We start from the raw sequence: 27658 nt of genomic DNA, 5'->3' as shown, positions 1-27658 counted from the left end.
AATAAAGTTGAAGAATAGAAAGGACAATAAATAAATAAGTTAATTATTACAAAGGTGAGAAAAAAAAGAAGCTAATTAAAAGAGATCAGGGGTTGACGTTAAGGATTTTTACCACTTGCCCTTTGGGCAAGTGACTTTCCCATTTAATTTGCCCAGAAACAATTTTTACTTGCCCAGTATAATGTTTGATAAATATAGTTCCTAATATTAATTTTTGTATATATGTCAATGAAACATGTTTGTTTTTTAATTATTTTTTGTAATTCAGTATTTTTTAAGTTTACAGGTTCCTGGTGTGTATATGCATGGGTCAGATAATGAACTCAAGCCTACATTACCGCGTTAACATGCTTTTCAGTCCTTCCTGCACATTCTTTTCAAACTAAACTTTGCTTTAAACTGTTGTGTGCTTGGAAAAATATAAATTGTAATGTTAAAAATCTAAAAAAAACTTGACAGGTTAAAAACTTAAGATAAATCACAAGACAGAAGTCAATGTCACAAATGAATAACTTTCATTTTAGAGTCACGGTATGTTTATACAAGATGATACTATTAATATAATGTGACTTTTCTAGAGAATCATTATACAGTTATTTTATACAGGGTTTCCACAGTCTGACATCATTTCAGAATTCCCTGACTTTTAACTGACTCAGGATTAGTTTTCTCTGACAAAATAAATGCAGCAACAAGACAATAATAATAACATAACAGGTCACCAATTTAACATGTTTAGCTCTATAACATTTAAATGCACCTCTCCAATGTCTGAGAGAAAAAAAATTAATGAATTTAATGAACATTATAATGTACGACCTGCAACACTGTACAGAAGACTGCCATATGATAGCGCTTTCTAGCTTGTTTGTCGTTTTGGTAAGTACATCATAGGCGGATCTACTGGGGTGGCATAAGGTGGCAAATGCCTCCCTAAATGACAGCCTTGCCACCCCTGCTGCCACCCCAGTTGGCTGTATGGGTGGCGAGGCTTATAAATTATGGATAATTTGATAATCAAGACTGCTAATTTCCAATGTCGGACTGCAGTGAATGGAGCACGAGATGACGCGAGAGGGACTGAGACTGATTTGTTTTGAAAACCGAATGGGGCAAAGCGAGGGAGCCAGGGGCCATGGGGAGAGGAGACACAGGATGAAACTGGTAAAAACGTATTAACTATCTATTGAGAAATTAAATCATAATGAAAGCACAATGTTGCTAGCATAGCTGCAATGCTGATTTTGAGATGATAAAAATCAGGTTGCAGAACGTTATTTCTCTAACTATGATGTTAGTTAGGCCTGACGTCTCAGGCTCATAAAGACATATTTGCGGTTAACTATGACAGAACAGAGACTATCAAGTTTGGTTGTACAGTACTCAAATCAAAACACACAAAGGCATTGGATCTAAATAAATCTGTGAAGCGTTTTGCTGAACAACATGGAAATCGCCACATTCAGCTGTTATAGTCATGTCAACTTTATGTTATGCTCTCTGGTGAGCCTTTACAGAGCTGTTACATTTTGTTTTGGCACCTGAGAAAATCTGATATTTCCTTTAATAAAACCAAAAGTGTTAAAAGTTAAAAATGTGATACTGGTGTAAATCCTGCTTAATATGAAGCAGTGTTGTTGTTTCTTTTTTTTTTTTTTGTATATATAGTATGAAACTATCCAGAAATGACCTGTATGAACCTACTCACAAAATGTTTTGTACTTTAGACTGGAAGCAAAATGTATTTTTATGTTGCTTTTTTTCAGATTTGTGGAGATTTTAATGTAACATACAGTACCTGCCTTTTTGTTAATTTGTTGATACAGCAGCACTATCTACAGCATATTTACATGCATGAAATGTCCCTTTCATGATGCCTTAACTGCTGTATGTCAAGTTACTGAGGCACAAATGGGGTAAAGGTGTGTTCAGAGTAAACAACACATGGACCCATTTGTTTCTACTGTGTAGTTATGCTCACTTTAGAACAGCTCAGTCCATATATCTCTGATGGGTACATTTTTCGTTCTATAGTTTCTTCTTGTGCAAATGCTGCAAAGCTGCCTCTCTGACAGTCAATCTCACACATCTGCGACTCAGCACCTGTGTCTTACCTTAATACCTTTACTGTGATAAGGCCCCTCTAGAAGTAGTGTTATCATTCTTCTATCTCCTATTAAGTGAGATCACATTGTACGATGTATTATTAATATGAACCGTTTCACATGAAACACTTACTGTACAATCTATTCTCACCAAACTGTGATAACTGTGATTAAATTCAGTGTAAACAAATGCCATATGTTGCCACCCCTCAAAAATTCCTGCCCCCCTCTCGCCACCCCATAAATATTTTTCTAGATCTGCCCCTGAACTACATCAAAATTACCGCTAGGTGGACACAAATCACACCATCTGGCGGAAAATCACCCGGCTTTTTCAAATCACGCGAGAATGTGTACAAAACAACAAAAATGGCAACGGTTCTGGATCGTTTTCATCTATTTTGATTTTATGATTTTAAAGTAATTTTGAGTGATAGTTTTTTTTTTTTTTTTTTTTTTTGCGATCATTGCACTTGCCCGGCGGGCAAATGCAATGAAATTTGTACTCTCCCGACAATAAAAACGACTTGCCCCGGGAGATCGGGCGATGGTTAACATCAAGCCCTGGAGATGTATACATTCATGTCTCACTGTATAATTTAATTTCTATCAACATTTATTTGTTTATTGTATTTTTAGGGGTGGATTAATTCTATGCTTATTTATTTTTGGAGCATTTATTTAATTCTGTATTTATTTCTAATTATGGCAGGACTGGTCCTCCATATCTCGGAGCTCCATACCCAGGGAGGGAACAGGCCAACGCCCCATGCGGGCAGTCAGTCCCTCTGCTGGCCCCGCCTTTCTCTCTCTAACTTTATTTTATTTCTGCTCTTCTCTCTCCGCCTGCTTTAACGGGAGCTGCGTTCAACAGCACCGGGGAACTGCTTTGGTTTTCTTTTCCTCAATAATCACTTTCGGGGAAAAAAAGAGTCGTTTATTATTCGCAACCCGCTCGCTCTGTAAGTTAGTTTTCTACCCTCCAGGATGGCTGCAGATACCACCGAGTCCGGTTCTGGTACACCCGTTGTGGAAAGGCTTAAAAGTTACGTGCGGACCCAGAAAGGCACCATTCTGGCTGCAGAGATCGTAAGTTTACTTCAGAAACTGAACTTCCTTCAAGTTCCGTTAGAAGGAGATTACAAAGCTGGCTGTGATGCTTGGTTTTTATCATCCTGTTTACTTTGCAGCTTATTAATATTTAATTTTTATGACTTAATGCATCATTGCTATTGATTTTCAAGATGAATAAGACGCAGATCATAATTGATGCACATTTTAAAGCAGAGTAATAGTGGAATGCATGTTTGTGGGGGGGTAGGGGTTAAAGGTGCATGGACTGTAAAGAGTTTCCACTTGTCACGTGTCACTATTTTCACATTTGACACCAAAGAGTGAAATGCTGGGGGCTTTTGGGAAATGTAGGGTTGATTCAGTCAAACGTAGCCACAGTGTAAGTGTAAATAAAACTTTATTACCCTTCTGTTGGAAGCAGAGGCAAACCTAGAGTATAAAAGCAGCTTTGGACTTTGACCCAGCCCAGGCCACAACAATCAGAAAAAAGTCGTCAACGCCTGGCATGGGTGCAAATAAATGCAATACATGCCTTTTATGACTAGATGCACAGCGGAACTTTCTGAAGGTGTCAGGATTGGGTTGTGGTTTTTAAAGACCTAAATGCAGAGGCAGGGAGGCAGAGGTGAGTTTCTTTAGATTTAATTGAATGTTCACAAACAACTGAGGTAGGAATCCAAAAATCCAACAAGAAAAATGTAAAACAAACCAGAACCATGGAGACATCAGGGGAAAAGAGCACATACAGGTGCTGGTCATAAAATTAGAATATCATGAAAAAGTAGATTGATTTCAGTAATTCCATTTAAAAAGTGAAACTTGTATATTATATTCATACATTACATACAAACTCATATATTTCAGATGTTTATTTTGTTTAATTTTGATGATTACAAATGACAACAAATGAAAATCTCAAATTCATCATATCAGAAAATTAGAATATTGTGAAAAGGTTCAAAATTGATGGCCCCTGGTGCCACACTCTAATCAGCTAATTAACTCAAACCACCTGCAAAAGCCTTTAAATGGTCTTTCAGTCTAGTTCTATAGGCTACACAATCATGGGGAAGACTGCTGACTTGACAGTTGTCCAAAAGACGACCATCGACACCTTGCACAAGGAGGGCAAGACACAAAAGGTCATCGCTAAAGAGGCTGGCTGTTCACAGAGCTCAGTGTCCAAGCACATTAATAGAGAGGCGAAGGGAAGGAAAAGATGTGGTCGAAAAAAGTGTACAAGCAAGAGAGATAACCGCACCCTGGAGAGGATTGTGAAACAAAACCCATTCAAAAATGTGGGGGAGATTCACAAAGAGTGGACTGCAGCTGGAGTGAGTGCTTCAAGAACCACCACACACAGACGTATGAAAGACATGGGTTTCTGCTGTCGCATTCCTTGTGTCAAGCCACTCTTGAACCACAGACAGCGTCAGAAGCGTCTAAAGAGAAACAGGACTGGACTGCTGGTGAGTGGTCCAAAGTCATGTTCTCTGATGAAAGTAAATTTTGCATTTCCTTTGGAAATCAAGGTCCCAGAGTCTGGAGGAAAAGAAGAGAGGCACTTCATCCACGATGCTTGAAGTCCAGTGTAAAGTTTCCACAGTCAGTGATGGTTTGGGGTGCCATGTCATCTGCTGGTGTTGGTCCATTGTGTTTTCTGAGGTCCAGGGTCAACGCAGCCACATACCAGGAAGTTTTAGAGCACTTCATGCTTCCTGCAGCTGACCAACTTTTTGGAGATGCAGATTTCATTTTCCAACAGGACTTGGCACCTGCACACAGTGCCAAAGCTACCAGTACCTGGTTGAAGGACCATGGTATCCCTGTTCTTAATTGGCCAGCAAACTCTCCTGACCTTAACCCCATAGAAAATCTATGGGGTATTGTGAAGAAGAAGATGCAATACACCAGACCCAACAATTCAGAAGAGCTAAAAGCCACTATTAGAGCAACCTGGGCTATCATAACACCTGAGCAGTGCCACAGACTGATCGACTCCATGCCACGCCGCATTGCTGCAGTAATACAGGCCAAAGGAGGCCCAACTAAATACTGAGTGCTGTACATGCTCATACTTTTCATGTTCATACTTTTCAGTTGGCCAACATTTCTATAAATCCTTTGTTTTTATTGGTCTTCAGTAATATTCTAATTTTCTGATATGATGAATTTGAGATTTTCATTTGTTGTCATTTGTAATCATCAAAATTAAACAAAATAAACATCTGAAATATATGAGTTTGTATGTAATGTATGAATATAATATACAAGTTTCACTTTTTAAATGGAATTACTGAAATCAATCTACTTTTTCATGATATTCTAATTTTATGACCAGCACCTGTAGACTCAAGGAAAGACAGGAGAGAGAGGACTAAGGAGCTGATTGGGAGCAGGTGTGAAGAGAGGAGCCTAGAAAGGAGCTAGGGAAAAGGAGACCAAAACAAGAAGAACTCAAATATATCCAGAAAACACAGCAAAATAGGAATTAAACCAATAAAACTAGAAAATATGGAGCAAAGTAAAACTAAATACTTAAAAGAAAACAACGGAACTAAGATCGTGACAGTAGGACTGGTGGGGACATGTCCCGCACCAACCTTGCCCTGCTGGGGACAGTCCCCACCAAGAACTTCAATACATAGACTTTGGCTCTCAACAATATGTGGGAGAAATTTCTAAATTTGATTTTGCTGCTTTTAAGGAAGATCATAACTAATGTAGCGGAAAGGGCAAACATCCGTCCATCAATCAAGATGGATGAATGAAACTGAAATTGTGTTCATACTAGGGAGGCATAATATATCTAACTGTAATAGGAAAGCATTGAAAAAATATATGTTTGAGTTCAATTTTGGAAAATACAAACCATTTTGAAAGGGTTTGTGTGGAGTAACTGCAGGTCCATCAGCCGCCACCCTTAGAGTGTCCCCACCAACTTCCACGACAAAGTTACACCCTTGGCCAGATGTAATACAAATAAGGTATCAGAAACACGGGACACATTTAGAGTTAGGATTAGTTTAGAGTAGTGTTGTAAATAACGATTATTTTCAAAATCCATTAATCTCTCCATTAATCAATTGATTGATAATCAGATGCTGCTCATTACACTGTATGGTTCTTTTAATGGTACTTTAGACACTTTCTGTTTGTTCCATGTTTCTATAAACACTGGCTGTACCCTTAGGCCACGCAAAAAGAAAAATATTGATTTCCGACCTTAATCTCAGAATTTTGACTTTTATTTCAAAAGTATTCCCATAGAATTCAGACTTTTTTTATATATATATTTCTTCTTTATCTAAGTTATAATCCTGGGCTTTTGCAATAGGATCCTATTTTTATTTTCCCTTATAGTCTTCTGTAGTATTTTGTTTTTTTCCGAGGTTGATAAGAAAATAAAATCAATTTCTCATTGCATTACCCTCTTTAGCAGCCATCAATCCAATTATTTATGAGGAGCTTTTTAATAAAATGATAAATGATAGACACCGAACCTATATTAGAAGAAAATACCTTGTATAAAATGTTCTGTTAGATAGTTTCACTATGAAACCACACCACATTCTGCTGGATAGAGGAAAAGAATTCAGCCTGTCAACCTCTATCAGTCAAGCTAAGTAAGGTTGGTGGTAGGGTGACCTTGTTTTAAAGGTTATATTTAAATAGATTTACCACTTAACTTAAGCCTTTTTTATCTTGTCCTTATTTAAAATAGGTAAAATAAAAATAAAAAATCATTGATATTGACTTTTTTTTTGAAAGGCTGATATCGTAATACTATTCCATATAATATAATACTCACTACTATAATATTACTCTGTAATCTTAATTATTTAGACAGTAACTAATGCACTTTAGTGATAATAATGTAAATACAGTACTATAAATGTCCCCTCAGTATTTTACCTTTACCAAAACCTTAAAAGGTAAATATATAACCTATTTATTATTAATGCATTTGTCTTTTTAACCTTTAGACTTAAAGGAATAGTACACCCAAAACATGATTAGCCTTCATTTTCTACTCACCCCCATGCTGAACAACACTCTGGAGTACTTTTTTGATATCTCAAATGCATCTGGAGATCTGGGAGGCTTCTTGCTGTCTGCTGACATTCAAATAATCCAGAATTTACTCGAAACGAAGTCATTTAGAATGTTTTAGAGCATAAACAGTAGTGTATAGGATTTCCTGAAAGCGCGCACCTGCGCGTTCACGAGCCTACGGAAGCCGGCAGACCAAACCAGATGAAAGTGCCCATTCAGCGTCTGCTCTGCCAATAATGCAAGCGTAGAAGAAGAAATGTGCTGTCTACCTGTGCAAAGAAAGAAACAACGAAAGAAAAATGTCTGAGGACTTCAGTGTTGAGGAAGAGCATGAGTTCTTTGCCGAGCTGAATGCGCTGGTTTGGTCTGCCGGCTTCCGTAGCGTCGTGAGCGCGCATGTGCGCTTTCAGGAAATCCTATACACTACTGTTTATGCTCTAAAAACATTCTAAATGACTTCGTTTCGAGTAAATTCTGGATGCTACCCACTCAGGACACTTGGAATACATTGGACGAGCAGTATGGAGGAATATTGACACGTTTTTTGTTGACTTTTATGGACCTTTCTGTCTCGGTCACCATAGACCTCCATTATTTGAATGTCAGCAGACAGCAAGAAGCCTCCCATATCTCCAGATGCATTTGAGATATCAAAAAAGTACTCCAGAGTGTTGTTCAGCATGGGGGTGAGTAGAAAATGAAGGCTAATCATGTTTTAGGTGTACTATTCCTTTAAACTCAACTTCTGGTTCCAGTAGCTTATATAGAGTACAAAGGGCAGAGTTAAAGCAAGATGGCATTAAAGATAAAAATACAACAGACAATATGAAAAAGAGTGTATATAGTACAAAAAAAACATTTAAAAAAAAGTTGTAATGTCCTAAAATTTCCTTTGGATATAAAAATATCTGCACAATTGAGAGCTAATGGAAAGGAAAGGAAAGGAAAGGAAAGAAGCATTTAAAGTGGAGTTGTGTAAAATTATTATCATTTTACCTTTTTGCATTGTGCCGAATAACATAAATGGGGTATAAATAACAATGTCACAACCCCTTAATAACATGATGCTAACATCCATCTGTCTGGATGACCATCAGCTCATCTCCCTCATCATTATCTTTATAAATGTAGACTTGTTCCATAATGCAGCTAATTTTTCCAATATTTACCAGCTTTGCTCTCTAAATGTTGGATGTTTTTCACTTGCCTTTTCAGCCCCGACCTTTTTGGGGATTTATTTGTTTTGGATTTTTTTTAACCAGTGTTCTTCACTCCTACTACTTACAGTAGATACGCAGCTGCTGCTTCTTTTTTTTCCCTTCTTCCTTTCATTTAGCTCATGGGCACATGCGGCTGCCCACATTGTTGCTACCTAAACAGTAGATTACCAGGAAGAAATGTGACGACTGAATGCCGCCACCCTGGAGAACTGACCATCTTATGATCCTGCAGAACACAAGCTGCTCCAGTCTGCACCTTGGAGGCAGTATATAGCTGCTGGGACTTAGCTATAATCTACAATGACAGTTTCACAGTATGATATATCTATGTAACATTATATAGATTTAGCTGTAGTTTCAAAGCATTTGTTTTACTTAATATACCACATTTTACATTTCAGGGAGTCACAGATGATAATATAACAATAATAATAGTTATTTGTTAGGCCTTCTTCTCAGGTAGCCAGCCTGGAGCAATGTGCTTGGTATATGTGACTTGTTTTTTTTTTTTTACAAACTTTTTTTATTTGGTTTTTAACAGGAATTGCATAGCCATACATTTACAATGTGATACATATAAAACAAACAATACAATTCCCTTGAATCATAAAAAACCAAACAAAAAACACAACAAAACGACCTCCAATCACTCCCAGGCAATAAGAAAAAGTCATAAGAAAAAGGACACCCATACGAGACAAAATAAATAAATAAAAAATATATAAAAAAAAAATGTTTTGAGATAGTACAGTACAGTTTGTGCCCAGGAAAGTATACACGAAGGACTAGACTGGGACAGAATGGAAATTAACCTGACCAACCAATCGCAGTAATGGTTGCCAGATTTCTGCAAATTTGTCAGAACCCCGAAGTGACAACCTAATTTTTTCAAGTTTAAGAAAATAAACCATATCCCTCAACCAAAGTATGAAAGAAGGAGGTTGTGGTGATTTCCATTTAAGAAGATATGTGACTTGTTTTGAGCCACTTTTAGTTTTAAAGAAGCTGGCTGATAGCGCTCCCTATGTGAACAAAGTTATTTCTGAGCAGCTACTGTAATCTTAAAAATGTAGATAAATAAAATATAAGCAATGGAAAAGATGATATGCCTCCTTGATCTATTTAGAAGTGCACAGCAACAGGTGGGAGAGGGGCAGTTTCATGACTTTGACATGTCACAAAATTGATTTCAAACAGTAGAAACAGCACAATAAAAATTGTTTTTACACTCATACCTGTAACCAGTCAATACCTTTCTAATAGTTTCTTCTTTTATTTTAATTGTTGCCAATTTATTTGGACTATAGCTATGTGATGCATGTGACATACCTTCTCATATAAAGAATTGCATCTCTGCTAATCTGGCTTTGCTTCACTGGCAGAAATTCACCCTCAATGGTGGGAGGGAACCATAAATATGCGTTGGAAGCACTGAAGCAACACCTTGAAAGAGAACCGTAGTCATGGCAAACTGCAACCACTTCCTGTCTGGGAAACATTGTTTAGCTTTTGTCCTTGATTACCATTTTTCTACATGATTGCATTTGTTTGCATTTCACAGCGGTTTGCCTTCTCTACACATGGCTCTCCTGAGCCTTCCCTATTTGCATAGGTTCTGTATTTACAGATCCTACAGCGCTGTAACTTTATGTATTTAAACTGACATGCTTGTTGGGTATCTCTGCAGCATGACTGTTATTTGCATTTGTACATTTACAGTAAATTTCACTGTTATGATCACAAAGTTAGCTATAGAGTTTTTTGAGTTATGAAACAAGCTGCTTAATTGTCAACTATGGCAGCAATGTTGAATGTGGGTGTAAGGCAACATTTCTTTGAAAATATTCATTCTTTATTTTTAAACATTAAACTTTAAATGGGTTTAATTTTGAGTTTGCTGATGCAGAGAATAGACTATTAACTGATGGTCAGTTTAAAAAAAAACACCCAGGTTGGCCTACAAAGGTAAGGCAAGGCAAGGCAAGGCAAATTTATCTGTATAGCACAATTCAGTACAAAGACAATGCAAAGTGCTTTACATGATTAAAATACAGGAAAATAAAACCGAATCAAAGCAAGTAGGAAAAAAAAAATAGATAAATAAAATAAAAAAATGCAGAAACAAAAAAGAATATTAAAAACAGTTGGACTAAAGAAAATAAAAAAAGTTGAACTAATGATGTTTTAGTTGAACTGTTTAACTAGAACAGTCGAAGGCAATCCTAAACAAATGTGTTTTTAGTCTTGATTTAAAGGAACTCAGGCTTTCCGCACTTTTACAGTTTTCTGGAAGTTTGTTCCAGATAAGGCGAGCATAGGAACTAAATGCTGCTTCTCCATGTTTAGTTCTGGTTCTAGGTATGCAGAGCAGGCTGGAGCCAGAAGACCTGAGTGGTCTGGAGGGTTGATACACTGATAGCAAGTCTGTGATGTGTTTAGGTGCTAAGCCATTCAGAGATTTATAGACTAACAGAAGTATTTTAAAGTCTATTCTCTAAGATACAGGGAGCCAGTGTAAGGACTTTAGAACTGGCGTGATGTGCTCTACTTTGCTAGTCTTAGTGAGGACACGGGCAGCAGCGTTCTGGATCAGCTGCAGCTGTCTGATCCACTTTTTAGGCAGACCTGTGAAAACACCGTTGCAGTAATCAATTCGACTAAAAATAAACGCATGGATTAGTTTTTCCAGATCATGCTGAGACATTAGTCCTTTAATCCTGGAAATGTTCTTCAGGTGATAGAAAGCCGACCTTGTAATTGTCTTTAAATGCTTTTGGAGGTTCAAGTCTAAATCCAGTACTACACCTAGATTTCGGGCCTGATCAGTGGTTACTAGCTGAAGCAACTGAAGTTGTGTGCTAACTTTAGATCTCTCCTCTATTGGTCCAAAGATTATTACTTCAGTTTTGTTTTTATTCAGTTGAAGAAACTATGGCACATCCAGGCATTCTAAGCAGTTCTTGAATTGGTTCATAGTCACCTGGTGACATGGTGATGTAAAGCGGTGTGTCGTCTGCATAGTTATGGTAGCTGATGTTGTTGTTTTTTATTAACTGAGCGAGAGGGAGCATGTAGATATTGAATAGGAGGGAACCCAGGATGGACCCTTGGGGAACCCCACATGTGATTTTTGTCATCTCTGATGTAAAGTTGCCTAGTGATACAAAAAAGTCCCTGTCCTTTAAGTTGGATTTAAACCAGTTGAGAGCTGTACCAGAGAGGCCGACCCAGTTTTCCAGGCATTCTAACAGGATGGAGTGATCTACAGTATCGAATGCTGCACTGAGGTCCAATAGTACCAGCACTGTGGTTCTTCCACTGTCTGTATTTATACGGATGTCATTAAACACCTTGATAAGGTGTTATTTAAAAGCCAGAAAAGCTGTCTGTGTCTCCCTGAATAAAATGATCTGCTTGTCCCAAACTCATTTTTAGCCTCTCAGATGTTGATGGTCAGAGCCTCGCCCACTGTAAACCCCCACCCCCCCCCCCCCCCCCCCCCCCCCCCCCCCCCCCCCCGAGGTAGTAACGAGATTCCAGACTGGTGTGTGAAGTTTAGGCCTGGGAACAGGGAATGCATGAAGCGTTTCACCCAGATCTCTGCAGCTCTGTTCAAGGGGTTCATTGGGTCTCCTTAATGGTTTGTTGATCTCTCTGCTTCCTACCAACCGTTTGTAAAAACTCTAGAGAAATCCTCTGCCATGCAAGGTTTCTAAAATGATAAGAGCCTCTTGGCAGAAACAGGAAGAGAATTAAATTACTGATAATTATGGTCAGCTTTAGTTTAAAAGGAAATTGAACAATAAACAGTTGCTTGTGGTATTAAAGTGGAACTGCTACATCTAAAGGTTAAGATGCGTAATTATTAGTGTTAACTTCATGTTGGCTGACCTGTTTTCTCTGCCTGTCATAGGCATGACTATGTTAAAACATGTCTAAGTTGGTAGAATCATGAGTCGGTCACACACCCAGTGCAAAGGAATGCACATTTCTATTCACTATGAGGAATATTTTATCCAGCCAGACATTTTTCAGCTGCAGTTCAACTAAAGGTTAAGAACATATCCATTAGAGCCTATAGATAACCTTCTGTAAAACTTCACTCTTTCAGTTGTATTCAGACTGGTAGCCAACAATAGTTTTATTTATTACCATGTCTGACATTTAGACCCCACCCTAAATCAGCTGAAAAGTCACAATGCTTTTTTTTAAAGTACCAAACCTGGGCATAATTCAATAACTTTAGATCCACCTGAGACATGTTTTTTATGAGTAAAGCTCAAATTTGAGATAATAAAATTAAGATTTACATGCTGATTTATGTGGTGAAGTTGAGGTGTGAAGAAATAATGCTTTCCTCTCAGTTGTAACTAGCACATATGTTTTTTCCCCACCTTTTAATGGCATTATATTGTCACAAGTACAGTGTAAAGAAATTGACTCTCTGCATTTAACCCATCCCCTTTGGGAGCAGGGGGCTGCCATTGTGCGGCACCCAGGAAGCAGTGTGGGGTTAAGGGTTTTTGCTCAGGGACCCAGAGTGTCAGTCTTTGGGAGTGGGGCTCGAACTTAGAACCTCAGGATTCCAAGCTCTACGCCCTAACCACGAGGCCATCACTGCCTATTATCAGAGGTGTACAGTAACACAGTACAAATACTTCTACTTACTACTTAAGTACACTTTTTAGGTATCCATACTTTACTCCATTGCTTATTTTTCAATTCCAATTTATCTTTATTGTCATTGTCACAAGAACAACGAAATTTAAACAGTTTAATTTAAAAAAAATTTAAATAACTGATACAAAACAACTAATAAATAAGAATAGTACATTCTCACACACATCACCCATGATGATTAATGGTTATTTTTGATTGCATTTAGTTTCGTTCTTGCTGTCGGGTAAAAACTGTCTCTAAGACGGTTGGTTTCTTCCTACTTTTGACATCTACTGATTACATTTTCACACAAGTATCTGGACTTTCAATTCTTTAGATTTTTTTAAACAAACGTTACTCTTGGCTTCGGTTTAATGTTTCTAAATATTTATTTCACGTCATGTGCGCCATCCAATGCAGATCATTGGTGAAAACTAGTGTAATTGGATGAGTGATATAACGCAAACACTCATTGGTTAGCTAAAGGAAATCATCAGAAGCAAGCAGGTGTTCTTCAAGCTGGAAATGTGAATTGTCTATGCCATGCTAAAATGTTGGATTCAGAAAAAGATGTTGAAATGTCTGAAAAGTCGGACACAGCGAGAGCGTATCGGGAGACGGAGACCAACAAGACCCCCCTCATCCTTGGCCCTATCTCAGAGAATTTTTCAAAATAGTCGAAAAATTGAGCTTTCAATTCATATAGTGGCATCTGGCTGTTTTTTTTTTAAAGGTTACTTTTATACTTTAAGTAGTTTTTGGAGCACATACTTTTTCACTTTTACTTGAGTAAAGAGGTCAAATTGATACTTCAACTTTTAGCAGAGTGTTTTTAAACTGCAGTATCTCTACTTCTACTTAAGTAACATACCGTATTTTCACGACTATAAGGCGCACATAAACGTCTTTTTTTTCCCTCAAAATGTTCGGTGCGCCCTTTGGTGCGGTGGGCCCATGTGTGTTGCAACTGCGACTTTTAAGACCACCTCATTGAGGAGATGATGAAAGACTGAGGGAGGTGAATGTAAGGAGACCAGGTGGTTTTTTTTCCACTCATCACCATCGCTGTTAATCTGACTCCATGCGTGCCCATCTCACAGCTGATGTGAAAAACATGGTGAAACAAATTAATGCTGTGCTCGCTGTGAACCGGACGCAGCAGGTGCAGCAGAAGCAGCGAGTTTACATGCAAAGTCAATGGTTGACGAGCGTATAGACGCAGCAAAAGGTCCCGCAGTGCGTTTTGAGCAGCAGGCGCAGCGCTTCAGGAGCGCGCCGCCAACGCGCTGCTGCTGCTCGAGATGGAAAAATTGAAGTTTTGCTGCTGGAAGCGCCGCATCAACGAATCAGAGAAGCTGATCTGGGAGCTGACAGCGAGACAGACACATCGCTCTGATGACATATTAAGGCAAATGAAAAGGGCTGGATGGATGAGGAGATGATGAAAGCGTGGCTGAGGCAGGTGTATGTGAGGAGGCCAGGTGGTTTTTTCCACGCATGACCATCGCTTTTAATATGTGACTCCATGCGTGCCCATCTCACAGCTGATGTGAAAAACATGGTGAAACAAATAAACGCTGTGCGTGCCGTTATACCGGGGGTCTGACAAAGGAACTTCCACCGCTCGACATCGGTGTGAAGCGGCCGTTCAAAGTAAGGCTGCGAGCGGCGTGGGAGCGATGGATGACAGACGGAGACCACAGTTTCACGAAAAGTGGAAGGCAGCACCGGGCAAGTTACGCCACGGTTTGCGGATGGATTGTAGATGCTTGGACTAACATGTCTGCTGGCTCTGTTGTTCCAGCTTTTGCAAAAGCCGGCATTATTTCTGAGGAGCCGCGCGGCACGGAAAGTGACTCTGACAGCGAAGAAGGGGAAATTGGCATGTCTGATTTAGCGCAGCTGTTTAATTCAGAAACAGAGGAGGATGACTTTGATGGGTTTGATTAATACTTTGTAATAAATACATGAATAAAGCACAATCATACTCCGTTTTGCTCCCGCTCTATTTTTCTACCTGAAAACTTAATTCAACAGCAGCCTCTGGGCGGGTCTCCTCCTCTTCACCGCGGTGGCTGGCAGGTGTTTTTCATCTAAATAATCTCAATCTTGCAGCTATATTTGCTGTGATCAGTGGGAATAAAGTAGTTTTAATATGTTTTTAAGTGAGAAAGTCCACCTGAAAACTTAATAATTGCAGTCAGTTCATCCAGATTATCTATTTCTGTCGGAGGCGCTCAGACCCCCACATACCAGCGGTGCACCGACAGTAGAAATCCCTTCATCAGCAGCCTCTAGGCCGGGCAGCCTCCAGGTTCACGCGGTGGCTGGCAGGTGTTTTTCATCTAAATAATTTAAACTGCAGGCACCAGGATACCGGTAATAAAAGCGAACATATTCCGTCGGCAGGTTTCAGGATTTTAAGTTAATTTAGGAGTAATCACAGCGCTGTGTCATCTGCGATGTGTCTGTCTCACGGCCAGCTCCCAGGTTTGATTAATACTTTGTAATAAATACATGAATAAAGCACAATCATACTCAGTTTTGCCCCCGCTGTATTTTTAAATACGCAGTAAAGGTATTTAACGTAGTAGAGGACATGTACCTGTATATAAAAAACGCGCCCTATAATCCGGTGCGCCTTATGTGTGTGTTAAATACAGAAATGAAACACATAACTGAGACTGCGCCTTTTAGTACGGTGCGCCTTATGGTCGTGAAAATACGGTATGTGTATTCTCTCCCACTCCCACTTATATTCCCATCAACACTTGCATTTCTCAAAACACCTGTCACCAGAGTCATTCATTTTAGGGAGACTCTCTCTATCCCCGCTACATCTCTACTCCCTTTTAATTACACAACGGCAATTTACTGCAACACGTCATCTGAAAGAACTTTACAGAGATTAGGAGGATTGAGCTTTTCTTATCATTTTGCTTAGCATAAAAAGTCCCTTTAAAATAATGCAGCTGATGTAGTTCACAGAGAGGAAGTTAAAATACTCAAATGTCAACCTGTCAGGCAAAATATTTTCTTTCTTAGCCTCTTAATAAACTTCCTGCTCTTAAATAGCAAATGTTGTTGTATCCAACAGCTAAAATGTCTGGCTGTTGACTCCCTGCTCAAGCTTTCAATTGGGACTATGGGAAGAACTGCACTTTCTTATTCCCTGAACTCTGTGCATGTGCTCCACGGTAGTTTCCATGGAGCACACTTCCTGCACATGTATTCTTTGTCGTATTTTCCACATCCTTTGCTGATGAGTCAACAACAAGGACAGATTCCCATTAAGAAGTTGATTGTTTGAAAACCTTCTTGAAACAACAGTGAAAAACATGAAGACATTATGGATTCAATTAGGGCTGAAATGATTAATCAGATTAATCGATTATTAAAATAATCGTCAACTAATTTAGTTAACTGGAGACTCTGGACGTTAAACTGGTGACTATAGAAATATGCCTTTAGCTGACAGAGCAACCCACTTAAAGCAGTAATTGCATTAAAATTGCAAAAAAAAAAAATACATAACTATTTTGCATTTAAGAGGAAAAAAAGTATGCTCTATCCGGATAGCCTCAAGTGAAAAAGTTTTAGTTTTAAATGGTTTAATTTCACTAAAAAAATCTTCTTTAAGGAACCTTTGCCTATTTGATTATTGATTGAATAATCAAAATAATACCATACCATATCGACTTTATTTATGAAGCTTTTATGGACCGGACAGGACCAAAGTGCTGTACACAATCATATAATAAAATTATAAAATAGAAAAAAAAACGAGTGTAAAATACTTATTAGTATACAAACAGAATAAAACAAAGTAAAACCTCTCAAATTGTGCCAAAAGCCAAAGAAAAAAAGATGAGTCTTAAGAAGGGACTTAAAAACAGCAAGAGAAGAGGCCTGTCGATAATAATCGATCAAAAAATTAATACATTTTTAAAAGAAACGTTAGTTGCAGCCCCCATGGGCGGTTCTAGCATGATTTAAAGGGGCCAAGGCCCCTTTAAATCATGTCCTGGCCCATGTTATGGCACCTGTACCGAAGACATAATACTCAAACAAATTCTAATGATGATAAGTGCTGGAACAGACATGGTTACTGATAGGTCCTTTGGGTCTATTTCCGTTTTTTTTTTTTTTTTTTTTTTTTTTTTTTTTTTTTTTTTTTTACAAATTCTGTTTTATTAACTGTTTGAAAACAATAACGCAATAGCTTCAGTGGTATTGAGATAGGATCCCAGTTTTCATCTGCTAAATGTTTTTTTTTTCAAAACATATTTAAAAAATACTCTAATTTTTACAGTTGACTCTAAGTTTTCTTAAATTCTAATTCAGATTTTATAGAAAACTGTAATTTCAACTTAAATTAAGTAAAAAATGTATAAAATTCCTGAATGTATATTGACCTAATAAGACATTTAGAATTTTAATGAAACTTAATCACTCTTTATCTATTTGCTTTTCCCTTGCCCTGTTTTTTATTTCATGCTTTTCTGTGCCCCCATCAAAACAAGCTGGCCCCCTCATGGCCCCCCTGGTACATTTGGTCTAGAACCGCCACTGGCAGCCCCAATGACTTATCCTCTTTGAAAGTTAAAGCAAAGGCAGACTTACATTTATTCATATTTCATACTTTCAAGATCTTAGACTTTAAGTTTCTAGAATATAAAAATAGATGCAATTCAAGGTGTCTGTTTATTTTTATTTATGTTAATTCAAACATTTCTGAAGTAGAAAGTAAGAGTGGAGTAAGAAAGGAGAATTTGCAGGATGAGTGATCATCCTACGTTCTACACTCACTGTTTCCACTTTAGAGGGTGTTTAAAGGGGAAAAAAGGGGAAAGCCCTCCAAAATATAGGCGTCTCCCATAGCAACTGTTGCTGTTTGGTTTGTATCTGCATCATGTATGGACCGGGCTCTTGGGGCTCGTGTTGCCGCTCACTATAATTAGCTGATGGTTTGAAAAGATTTCCCTCTAGTCTGTTTAAAAGAGCAGCTGGGTATGACATGGAGTCTTGCTGTGATCTTGAAAAGCTACCAACAGATCCTACCAACAGATCCCAGTCTGTGTTAGAGGAGATGAAGGTGCCCACAACGCAGAGCCTGTTTTTGTTCTCAGGGACTCCTCTGTGTCGTGTAGTGGGCGTTTTCCCGTAGGACGGCCAATGCTCGGAGCAGCCGGCTCTGGCCTGCACAGAGCTTCTTTTGTGCGTTACGCCTCGGCTCCAGCCTCTTCGCTGCCCTACAGAGGCAGCCTGTGCCAGGAACACATGGACTGCTCATACACTTGTTGGTTGTCTGCGAGCATACATGTTACAGGAGGGGAGGTGACAGATGGGAGCCTGCCGTCTCAGTCGGGTCATACATGTATCATGTAGACTGCAGTGATTTGACACTGTCTGAGCCGTGTCTTAGAATAAAACATTGAAATGTGCAGAACAAGCTTTTAGTCATAGTTGGGCGGCTGCTTTATTGAGTCAGCCTACTAATAATTGCCACACTCTGTTATTTTAACAGATATTCCTAAATGCTACAGGAATTTTACAGATACTGTTTGGAATATTGCACTAGAATGCATTAAAGACTAAAAAATTGAATGCAATAATAAGCGTGCAACAGAACAGGGGGAAAAAAAATTAGAAATAAATTGCAAGAATTAAAAAGAAATCTAACATTTGGATTTTATAAACCGAAAAAAAATCTATCCTAAGAAGGATAATGTTAACAAGCTTTTAGTCGTACTTTGCAGCTCTTTTATTGAGTCAGCCCACTAATAATTGCTGCATTCCTGCTATTTTAATAGATATCCCTAAATCCTACAGGAGTTTTACAGATACTGTTTGGAATATTGCACTAGAATGCATTAAAGACTAAGGAATTGAATGCAATAATTAGCGTGCAACAGAACAGGGGGAAAAAATAGAAATAAATTGCAAGAATTAAAAAGAAATCTAACATTTGGGTTTTATAGACTGAAAAAAATTCTATCCTAAGAAGGTTAATGGAAAGTCATGCCTCATAGTCAGATGGTAAATTGTCATTATCTTAATTTATTGCAATAGTAGACACAGTAGGGCTGAATGATTTAGAGCTTCTAGTAAGATTTCATATAGTAAATGACATCTTAGGGTTCTCTCAGAGACACCCAAACTATCTATGGTGTTTATAAGGTCAGTAAGTAAATTAGGGCTGGAACAATTAATTGGGTTAATCAATTATTTAAATAATCATCAACTAATTTAGTAATTGATTAAGTGGAGCATAGAGACTCTAGAACATGCCTGTAAATGACAGAGCAAACCACTTAGAGCAGTAACCGCACCAGAATTGTAAAAAAAAAAAAGAAAAGTCTTGCATTTAAGATAGAAAAACTTTTTGTCCGTCAATATGCTCTATTATTTTAATCACTAAAAGCACTGTTAAGGTCACTCTTAAAACTGTGTCTGAAGTTCCGCCCTAACCAACTAATGTCAACCACTGAAACCATTTATGAGTGTTCGAATGTCTAATGGATTAAAAAGACATGCACTCAAAATTTCCCATAATGCACATTGAAAAGTGATTATAATCTATGGTCACTAGACAAACAGATATATCCTAGATTGCTTTGTGAGAGCTCTGCTTGCAAAGCATCATGGGATTTGCTGTGGCGGCCACAAATTACAAAGATGTAGCAGGCACCGTGCAGGGAGGAGGAGTTACGTGACCAACGGGGAGGGAAAAGTAGTGATTATCTGTCCGAACGGTCAGGTAACTCAGTTAAATATAAAGTCCACTATATAGTCCCCACTCTATATAGTGATGGAGGAATTAAGGGGTTAGGACGGACGTTCAGACACAGACTTCCTGTCTACTGGTGGTTTCTGTTGTCTTTTAAAATAACCGGGAGGCTCCTCTCCTGTGGAACCAGCTAAACTAAAGCTTTCTGTTTATCCTGAGCTGTCTGCATAGTTATTCTGCTACCGACTTGAGTGGAGGTCCATCTAAAAGCTTATTATTCTTTCTTCTACTAACCTCTTTTTTTTTTATTATAAGCAATTTACCTAATTTTGCTCTAGTTTTAAAAACAGATGCTACAATGTTTTACCGTATCACTTTCCTGAAAACAGGCACTGAAAGACACTAGCAGTTTTCACTCTGTTACCGATCATATGAATCTACTGACCCAACCATATTCTAGTTACATCTTTTTCTTTTATAGATTTCATTTTTTTATTTCCAAAACCAGCAGGTGGCTAAAGTAGAGATGCTCATAGTAAGATGGTTCCTGCTGGAAGTTTTCCTCCCGTTAAAAAGCAACTGTTACTTCCCACTGTCGCTACATGCAAAGCCAGAACAAGCTGTGTGTCATTGAATCCAACATGTGTATATGAATAAACTTGATGGATCTAAATGGAATTTATAGAAAATATATGTATTTGGACTTGGGTGGAGGTCCATCTAAAAGCTTATTATTATTTTTTCTACTAACCTCTTTTTTTTTTTTTTTTTTTTATAAGAAATTTACCTAATCTCGCTAAGGTTTTAAAAACAGATGCTACAATATTTTACCTTGTGTGATTATTAATCGGTTGATATATTATAAATGAGTAGGAAAATAATCAATAGTTTCAGCCCTAAAGTAAACATTATCTCAGCACAAGGGTTATAATGAAGGGATGTCTTAATCTAATGTTTATATCAGCCAAAAAGCAAATCTCGGAAAATCGTTGCTTTCGTTATGCTGATATAAAAAAACTGCGTCTTTCCACTTCCGTCTGGAGTTTATTTAATCCATTGTTTAATAATACATGGCTCAATTGTTCTCATCACTATTCTCTGTTTAACAAATATCACTTAATCAACCCTTTTTAAATGTTCCACATTAAAATTTCAGTAATAAAAGTGTGTAGGATTCATGCTTATATGACATCAGCATCACATTGGAAATGAAATAGAGGTCCCTGATTAGAACGTTTTTTTTAAAGTAAAGAAAACAAAGTACAAAAGGCTTCATATTGCACGGATTACAGGTCACCATTCCATTGTTATGCTATCGATTGTCTCTGAATCTTGTTTTGGATGCGAGGATGTGTTTGCCCACACAGGGTGAGAGCATCACGTTTTAAAAAACATCCCTATAATGGGCTGCATGCAGCCTGCAGCTCGTTATGATTTCTGTGCACCGGCAGCATTTCGCTGCTCTGAAAAGAATGCATTTTTTTTTTTCCACATGTGGAACATTTCTGAGGGCTGTAAATCTGAACTAACTGCTTGTTGCAGAAGCTCAGAGAAGGTTGAATTCTACATGATTCTTTCTACATTGAGGGGCAGCTTTATTTTTTATTATCGAAACAATTCATTGGAATAACCCTGTAATGCCAAATGTATCGTATTTGATAAATACGGTTTCTGAAATATTTTGCGTCTGACACCTTTTGCATAATTTAATGGTAAAAACTTTGCTCAAAATCCTATTGTACACAATCAGATATACCTGATAACAGCCAGTAGAAGACTAGACAAAAAATAATCTTGACTTATCGCATAGTAATAGATTATCAATATCAAAAATGTATTTCTGTTTTTTCTTTTTACATATTTTGTTAAAAGGGCAAATAAGGAATTCAAACCAAAAAAAAAAGTTATTTTCTGTTTTGTTTTATTCTTGGATCAGGCTTTAAAGGGTTAATTGTGATTAATCGATTATTGAAATAATCCTCAACTAATTCAGTAATCGATTAATCATTAACTGCAGTATAGAGACTGTAAAACATGCCTGTAGCTGAGGAGTGACCTACTTAGAGCAGTAATTATGTCAAAATTGTATAAATTATATAAACATTTTTCATTTAAGATAAAAAAAAAAATGGTCAATGTGCTCTATCTGGAACTCTTCAAGTGGAAAAGTTTTAGTTTCACCTGGTTTTATTTTGTAAAAAGGAACCTTTGTCTATCTGATTATTACTAGATTAATCAGAAAATAATCAACAGATTAATTGATATGTAAAATAATAATTAGTTGCAGCCCTAATTTTTTATCTTGTCTCATATCTTCCACAGGTCCTGAGTTTAATAATCCTGATCTGCTACGCTTCATCCTGGTATGGAGGCTACACTGCTGTTGCCATCTGTGAGATGGTCTTTGCTATAGTCTTCTTCTGCGTCTTCATGATGGATTTGGACAAGCAGCTTTCTGTCATCAGCTGGGTGTGGAGTGTGAGTCCTCAGCCAGTTCAAGTAACACCAACGCAAATCTGTGGCCACTTGTCAGATACGTTACCATCTGTTTTCCCTCCTTTTCTGCAGGATCTTATCCGCGCTTTAACTGGCACTCTATGTTACATCATCACCTCGCTCATCTGTGTCATCAGAGGAGCCGGCGATGGCGCGCTCATCGCAGGCGGGGTCAGTTCCAACTTCTTGACTCAGTTGATCTCTCTAGTCTGTTCTGAAACTCTGCATCATGATTATGTTATTTAGCTACCGTTTACCCGTCGACCTGTTTCTAGGATACGTGCAGAAAAATACTTCTGTTTACTTGGATACGAGCACAAACTTTGTCACTATTCCGTCATTCTGAGAACCAGATAGCATCACACGTTTCTTCCTATTCCGGTTCTGAGAAAACGGTTAATTTTGAAATAAAGATTTTTCATTAGATTATAAAAAAGGAAAGTTAGGGCACCTTTCAGAGCACGGTGCAAGGAAGGTGTGAAAAAACACAAGGAGGGGAGAAAAAAGTCTTAAGATGAAACCTTGGTGCAGGTGCTTCCCCAGGCAACTTAGATTTTCTTTTTACATTCCTTCAGAAAAGAAACCTGAAACCTTTAACACAGAGGGCAAGACCTTGCAGCAGCAGCTGAATAAAATGTTAAAAAATGGTGTAAAATTAGCAGCACAGTAGTAAAGCTTTCTACCTTAATGCACATGGTTGAGAGGCTGAAGCCTGGATTTCAGATTAAAGCAAGGTTCCCTTTTCTTTAACCACATCCTTTCTAGCGTTGGGTCTATCCCTGGCTGGGTTACAACACACTGCGATAACCATCTGCATCCAGTCAGTGGTGCAACGGCACAGCTTACCTACAAATGTTTATTGTTAGATGGTATCTGGGTGAGTTTATTTAGTTAGGTAGGAGGAAATTATGTCGCTGATATAAAATAAAAACTTTGAAAGCTGATTAAAAAACGACTAAAACCATTTTTATTCTTTTTTAACACCATTTCACTAAGATGTATCTCAGTGAATTTTTAGAAAATTAAAGTTGTGAAATATTTCAAGTTATAAAATACATATATTTTCTATAAATTCCGTTTATAACCATCGAGTTCATTCATATACACATGTTGGATTCAATGACACACAGCTTGTTCTGGCTTTGCATGTGGCGACAGTGGGAAGTAACAGTTGCTTTTTAACGGGAGGAAGATTTCCAGCAGTAACCATCTTACTATGAGCATCTCTACTTTAGCCACCTGCTGGTTTTGAAAATAATAGAATGAAATCTATAAAAGAAAAAGAAGTAAGTAGAATATGGTTGGGTTAGTACCGTAAATCCTCTAATATAGGCCCGGGCCTTTATTTCACTCAAGTACATCGCGGTCCAGGCCTTTGCTGGAAAGAGGCCAGAATTAGAGACAGGCCTCTATTGCTATTTGAGCAAAACAGACTACTAGTGGAATGAATAAAAATGAGATTTTGTGTCTATTTGAACCTATAAAACACTAGGTTCATTAATTGAAAAAGTACAGTTGCCATGTCTCGCTTGGTTTGAAGTAAAAAAGAAAAAAAAAATCCTCCAATTCTGTTTAATCCTCCTCCCCAGTTTCCTCCTCCTCTTCATCTCTCCCTTTAATCTCCTCATCACTCGCGCTCCTCATGTTCTGCTGCGTGTCTGTTCTCTTCCTCGCGCAGACGGGCAGCAGTCAGGGCCTGTCGTCCAGCAGCGCAGGGCTGTGGTACTTGTATGTTACTACCACAAGTATAATGTTGAGGTATGCCCAGAAAAAACGTTTATAGCCCCGGCCTGTATTAGAGACCGGCCATTATTTACCTCCTCTAACAGCGAGACCGGCCAATGTTAGAGTCCCGGCCGCTAATGGAATACAGGCCAATATTAGAGAATTTACGGTAGATTCATATGATCGGTAACCAAGTGAAAACTTTGCTAGTGTCTTTCAGTGGCTGTTCTCAGGAAAGTGACAAAGTAAAACGTTGCAGCATCTGTTTTTAAAACCAAATTGGGTAAATTGCTTATAATAAAGATTAAAAAAAAAGGTTAGTAGAAGAAAGAATAATAAGCTTTTTAGATGTACCTCCACTCAAGTCAGTAGCAGAATAACTTTGCAGACAGCTCAGGATAAACAGAAAGCTTTAGTTTAGCTGGTTCCACAGGAGAGGAGCCTCCCGGTTATTTTAAAAGACAACAGAAACCACCAGTAGACAGGAAGTCTGTGTCTGAACGTCCGTCCTAACCCCTTAATTTCTCCATCACTATATACAGTAGAATGGGGACTATATAGTGGACTTTATAGTGAACTCAGTTACCTGACCGTTCGGACAGAGAATCACTACTTTTCCCTCCCTGTTGCTCCACCTTTGTAATTTGTGGCCGCCACAGCAAACCCCATGATGCTTTGCAAGCAGAGCTCTCACAAAGCAATCTAGGATATATCTGTTTGTCTAGTGACCATAGATTATCATCACTTTTCAAGGTGCATTATGGGAAATTTTGAGTGCATGTCTTTTTCATCATGTTCTACTCACGTATATGAGTTTTCTGTCATTTGGAGCTGTTTTGAAGATATTCCGTTCCCACTGTTATTGATATAATCATCTATTTTTGTTAATGCAAGCATGAGATCTTTCCGGTTTGCTGTAATTTTCCTTCTGAGAAAAGTGATGTAACAGTCAGGTTTGGATGCAGACAAATACCCTTTCAGCTTCTCCCACTTTTCATGGCACTAAGACCAGGCAGGGTTGTGTGATGCTGACTACAGAACACTGACTTCATTGTGCATTCACTCATATTTTCATGTTCTAAAGAAGACGGCAGCTTGACTGTAAGCTTCTTCAGTTTTAAACATTGGTTGAAAGTATCAGACTGAAAGGTTACAGTCAGAACGATCACACTAATAATGAATGGGCTGTTAAAGGGAAATGCCAGTTTTTTTTTTTTACATTGAGCCCTTGATTTTACGTTATTACATCATGTTCTACTCACCCATATGAGTTTTGTGTCATTTGGAGACCTTCTGAAGATATTATGTTGGGTTATATCCAAGTAACGTCTTCCTATGGGCAACGAGTTGAAGGCACACACTAAACTGTTCATAGTTGATCATTTATGGTACGCTAGCATTCATGACATGTAGGCGAATCACTGTGCCCCAGACATCTGCGGTTATATTTTTTATATTTAGATTTTTTTTAAACAAAGTGGAGTGTGTATGACGTCATCTGCGCGCGTCAGCTACCATTCATTCTTCCTGTCCGCTGAACTGCCTCTAGTTTTCCTCACATGCCTGGAAGATGTCTACTACTACTACTACCACAGATGATCTCGCTCTCCAAATGGAATTGAATGTTTCAGATTAGCTAGAATGAATAGAAGGGGTAGAGCGTAGCTGCCTATGGCAGTGTTCTGTTGTCCGCATCACACAACCCTGCCTGGTCTTAGTGCCATAAAAAGTGGGAGAAGCTGAAAGGGTATTTGTCTGCATCCAAACCTGACTGTTACATCACTTTTCTCGGAAGGAAAATTACAGCAAACCGGAAACATCTCATGCTTGCATTAACAAAAATAGATTATTATATCAATAATAGTGGGGAACAAAAACAGTTTTTCTTCTGAAGTATTTGTGAAAGTATCTGTTGTTTTTAGGCAAGGCAAGGCAAGGCAAATTTATTTGTATAGCACAATTCAGTACAAAGACAATGCAAAGTGCTTTACATGATTAAAATACAGGAAGATAAAACAGAATCAAAGCAAGTAGGAAAAAATAAAAAAATAGAATAAAAAATGCAGAAACAAAAAAAAAAAGTGATAGCAAGTCTGTGATGTATTTAGGTGCTAAGCCATTCAGAGATTTATAGACTAACAGAAGTATTTTAAAGTCTATTCTCTGAGATACAGGGAGCCAGTGTAAGGACTTTAGAACCGGGGTGATGTGCTCTACTTTCTTAGTCTTAGTGAGGACACGGGCAGCAGCGTTCTGGATCAGCTGCAGCTGTCTGATCCATTTTTTAGGAAGACCTGTGAAAACATCGTTGCAGTAATCAATTAGACTAAAAATAAACGCAAGCTTTCAAGGTTTCACTCGCAGATCAGCCTGGCTACTTTCCGTTAAAGAAAATTTGGAGCAGTTGACCAAAACGATCGTCCATTTAGCGTTGGCTTTGAGGCGGGTTGAGGTCTAAAGAACATGGCGGCTTCAGCCGATGAAACTAGCGTTAGCGTGGCTATCGAGCAAGTTTTATCAGAATTACAGAGTATTTCTTCACTGAAAGAAGAGCAAAACACTGCTCTGGAGGCTTTTCTCAGAGGAAAAGATGTTTTTGCTCTTCTCCCGACTGGTTTCGGCAAGAGTTTGATCTATCAATTGGCTCCTCTTCGTCGTCGCTCTGTTAGTACGTCATATGCTTCGTTGATCTGATTGGTTTATTTGGCCCGTCTATCACCAACATACCCAATCAGCTAACCAGTATTTTCACCCCTTCCCAAAATTACTTCAACGGAAGGTTTCCAGATGGATATGTGGAGCAAATCCATCTGGCGGAGTCAGGTTAAAGACATTAGTCCTTTAATCCTGGAAATGTTCTTCAGGTGATAGAAAGCCGACCTTGTAATTGTCTTTATATGCTTTTGGAAGTTCAAGTTAGGGATTTTTCTGTATGTTTTGGTATTATTGAAGTTTGTATTTTGTTATATTTCCCAGGTGTTTGGCTTGATTGCCGGTATTCTGTTTGCTTATGACACGTACACCATCTACCTGCAAATCAAGAGCGGCAGGACGCACACAGCAGCTCCCACTGGTAGGAACGGTGCCGTTAATTCTCTCACAAACCCATTCCCTATGAAATATAACTCATACGGTATACATTTTGATCCCATTTGATATTAAGTATACTTCACTGATCTGCTTGTCTAAATGAACTTCCAGGTGAAGGAGTCTAAGCAGGCCGAGCTGCATGCATCTGTCAACGAAGCTGCAGGAACACCGGAACAGAGAGGAGCAGCTAAATGAGGGAAGACGGACAGTAAAATGAGCAGGTCACAGTTTTAATCATTGCATCTGTGTTGTGTGCACAAATAAGGCCGTGGCTGAGAGGAGATGACATAACTAAAGTAAGACTGTACATGTGTGCTACGTGGGGAATCCCCCACACCAGAGATAGACCACCAACCTAAACAGGGAAGCCTGTCATTAGACAGGTAACATAAAACTCCTGGTGTCTCCTGTAAGCTTTTCTAATACATTTCTCTGCTATTAATGGACTGCTGTAGGAAATATTAACCATGTTATTTGGACTTTAGAAGAAACTGATGCCTTAG

General features: G+C 38.3%; 1 protein-coding gene across 1 annotated transcript; it reads left to right on the top strand.

The window, feature by feature from the left end:
- Nucleotides 1-2895: 2895 nt before the first annotated feature.
- On the top strand, nt 2896-27658 carry plp2 (proteolipid protein 2). Its single transcript, XM_038309310.1, has 5 exons — nt 2896-3194; nt 22167-22322; nt 22413-22511; nt 27042-27138; nt 27267-27658. Exons 1-5 carry the CDS (start codon nt 3093-3095, stop codon nt 27278-27280), a joined length of 468 nt encoding a protein of 155 aa, XP_038165238.1. The 5' UTR covers nt 2896-3092; the 3' UTR covers nt 27281-27658.

The sequence above is a fragment of the Cyprinodon tularosa genome, unplaced genomic scaffold (genome assembly GCF_016077235.1).
Source record: "Cyprinodon tularosa strain WSP-4 unplaced genomic scaffold, ASM1607723v1 ctg66, whole genome shotgun sequence".
Taxonomy (NCBI): Eukaryota; Metazoa; Chordata; class Actinopteri; order Cyprinodontiformes; family Cyprinodontidae; genus Cyprinodon; species Cyprinodon tularosa.
This window is presented reverse-complemented; position numbering and strand designations above follow the sequence as displayed.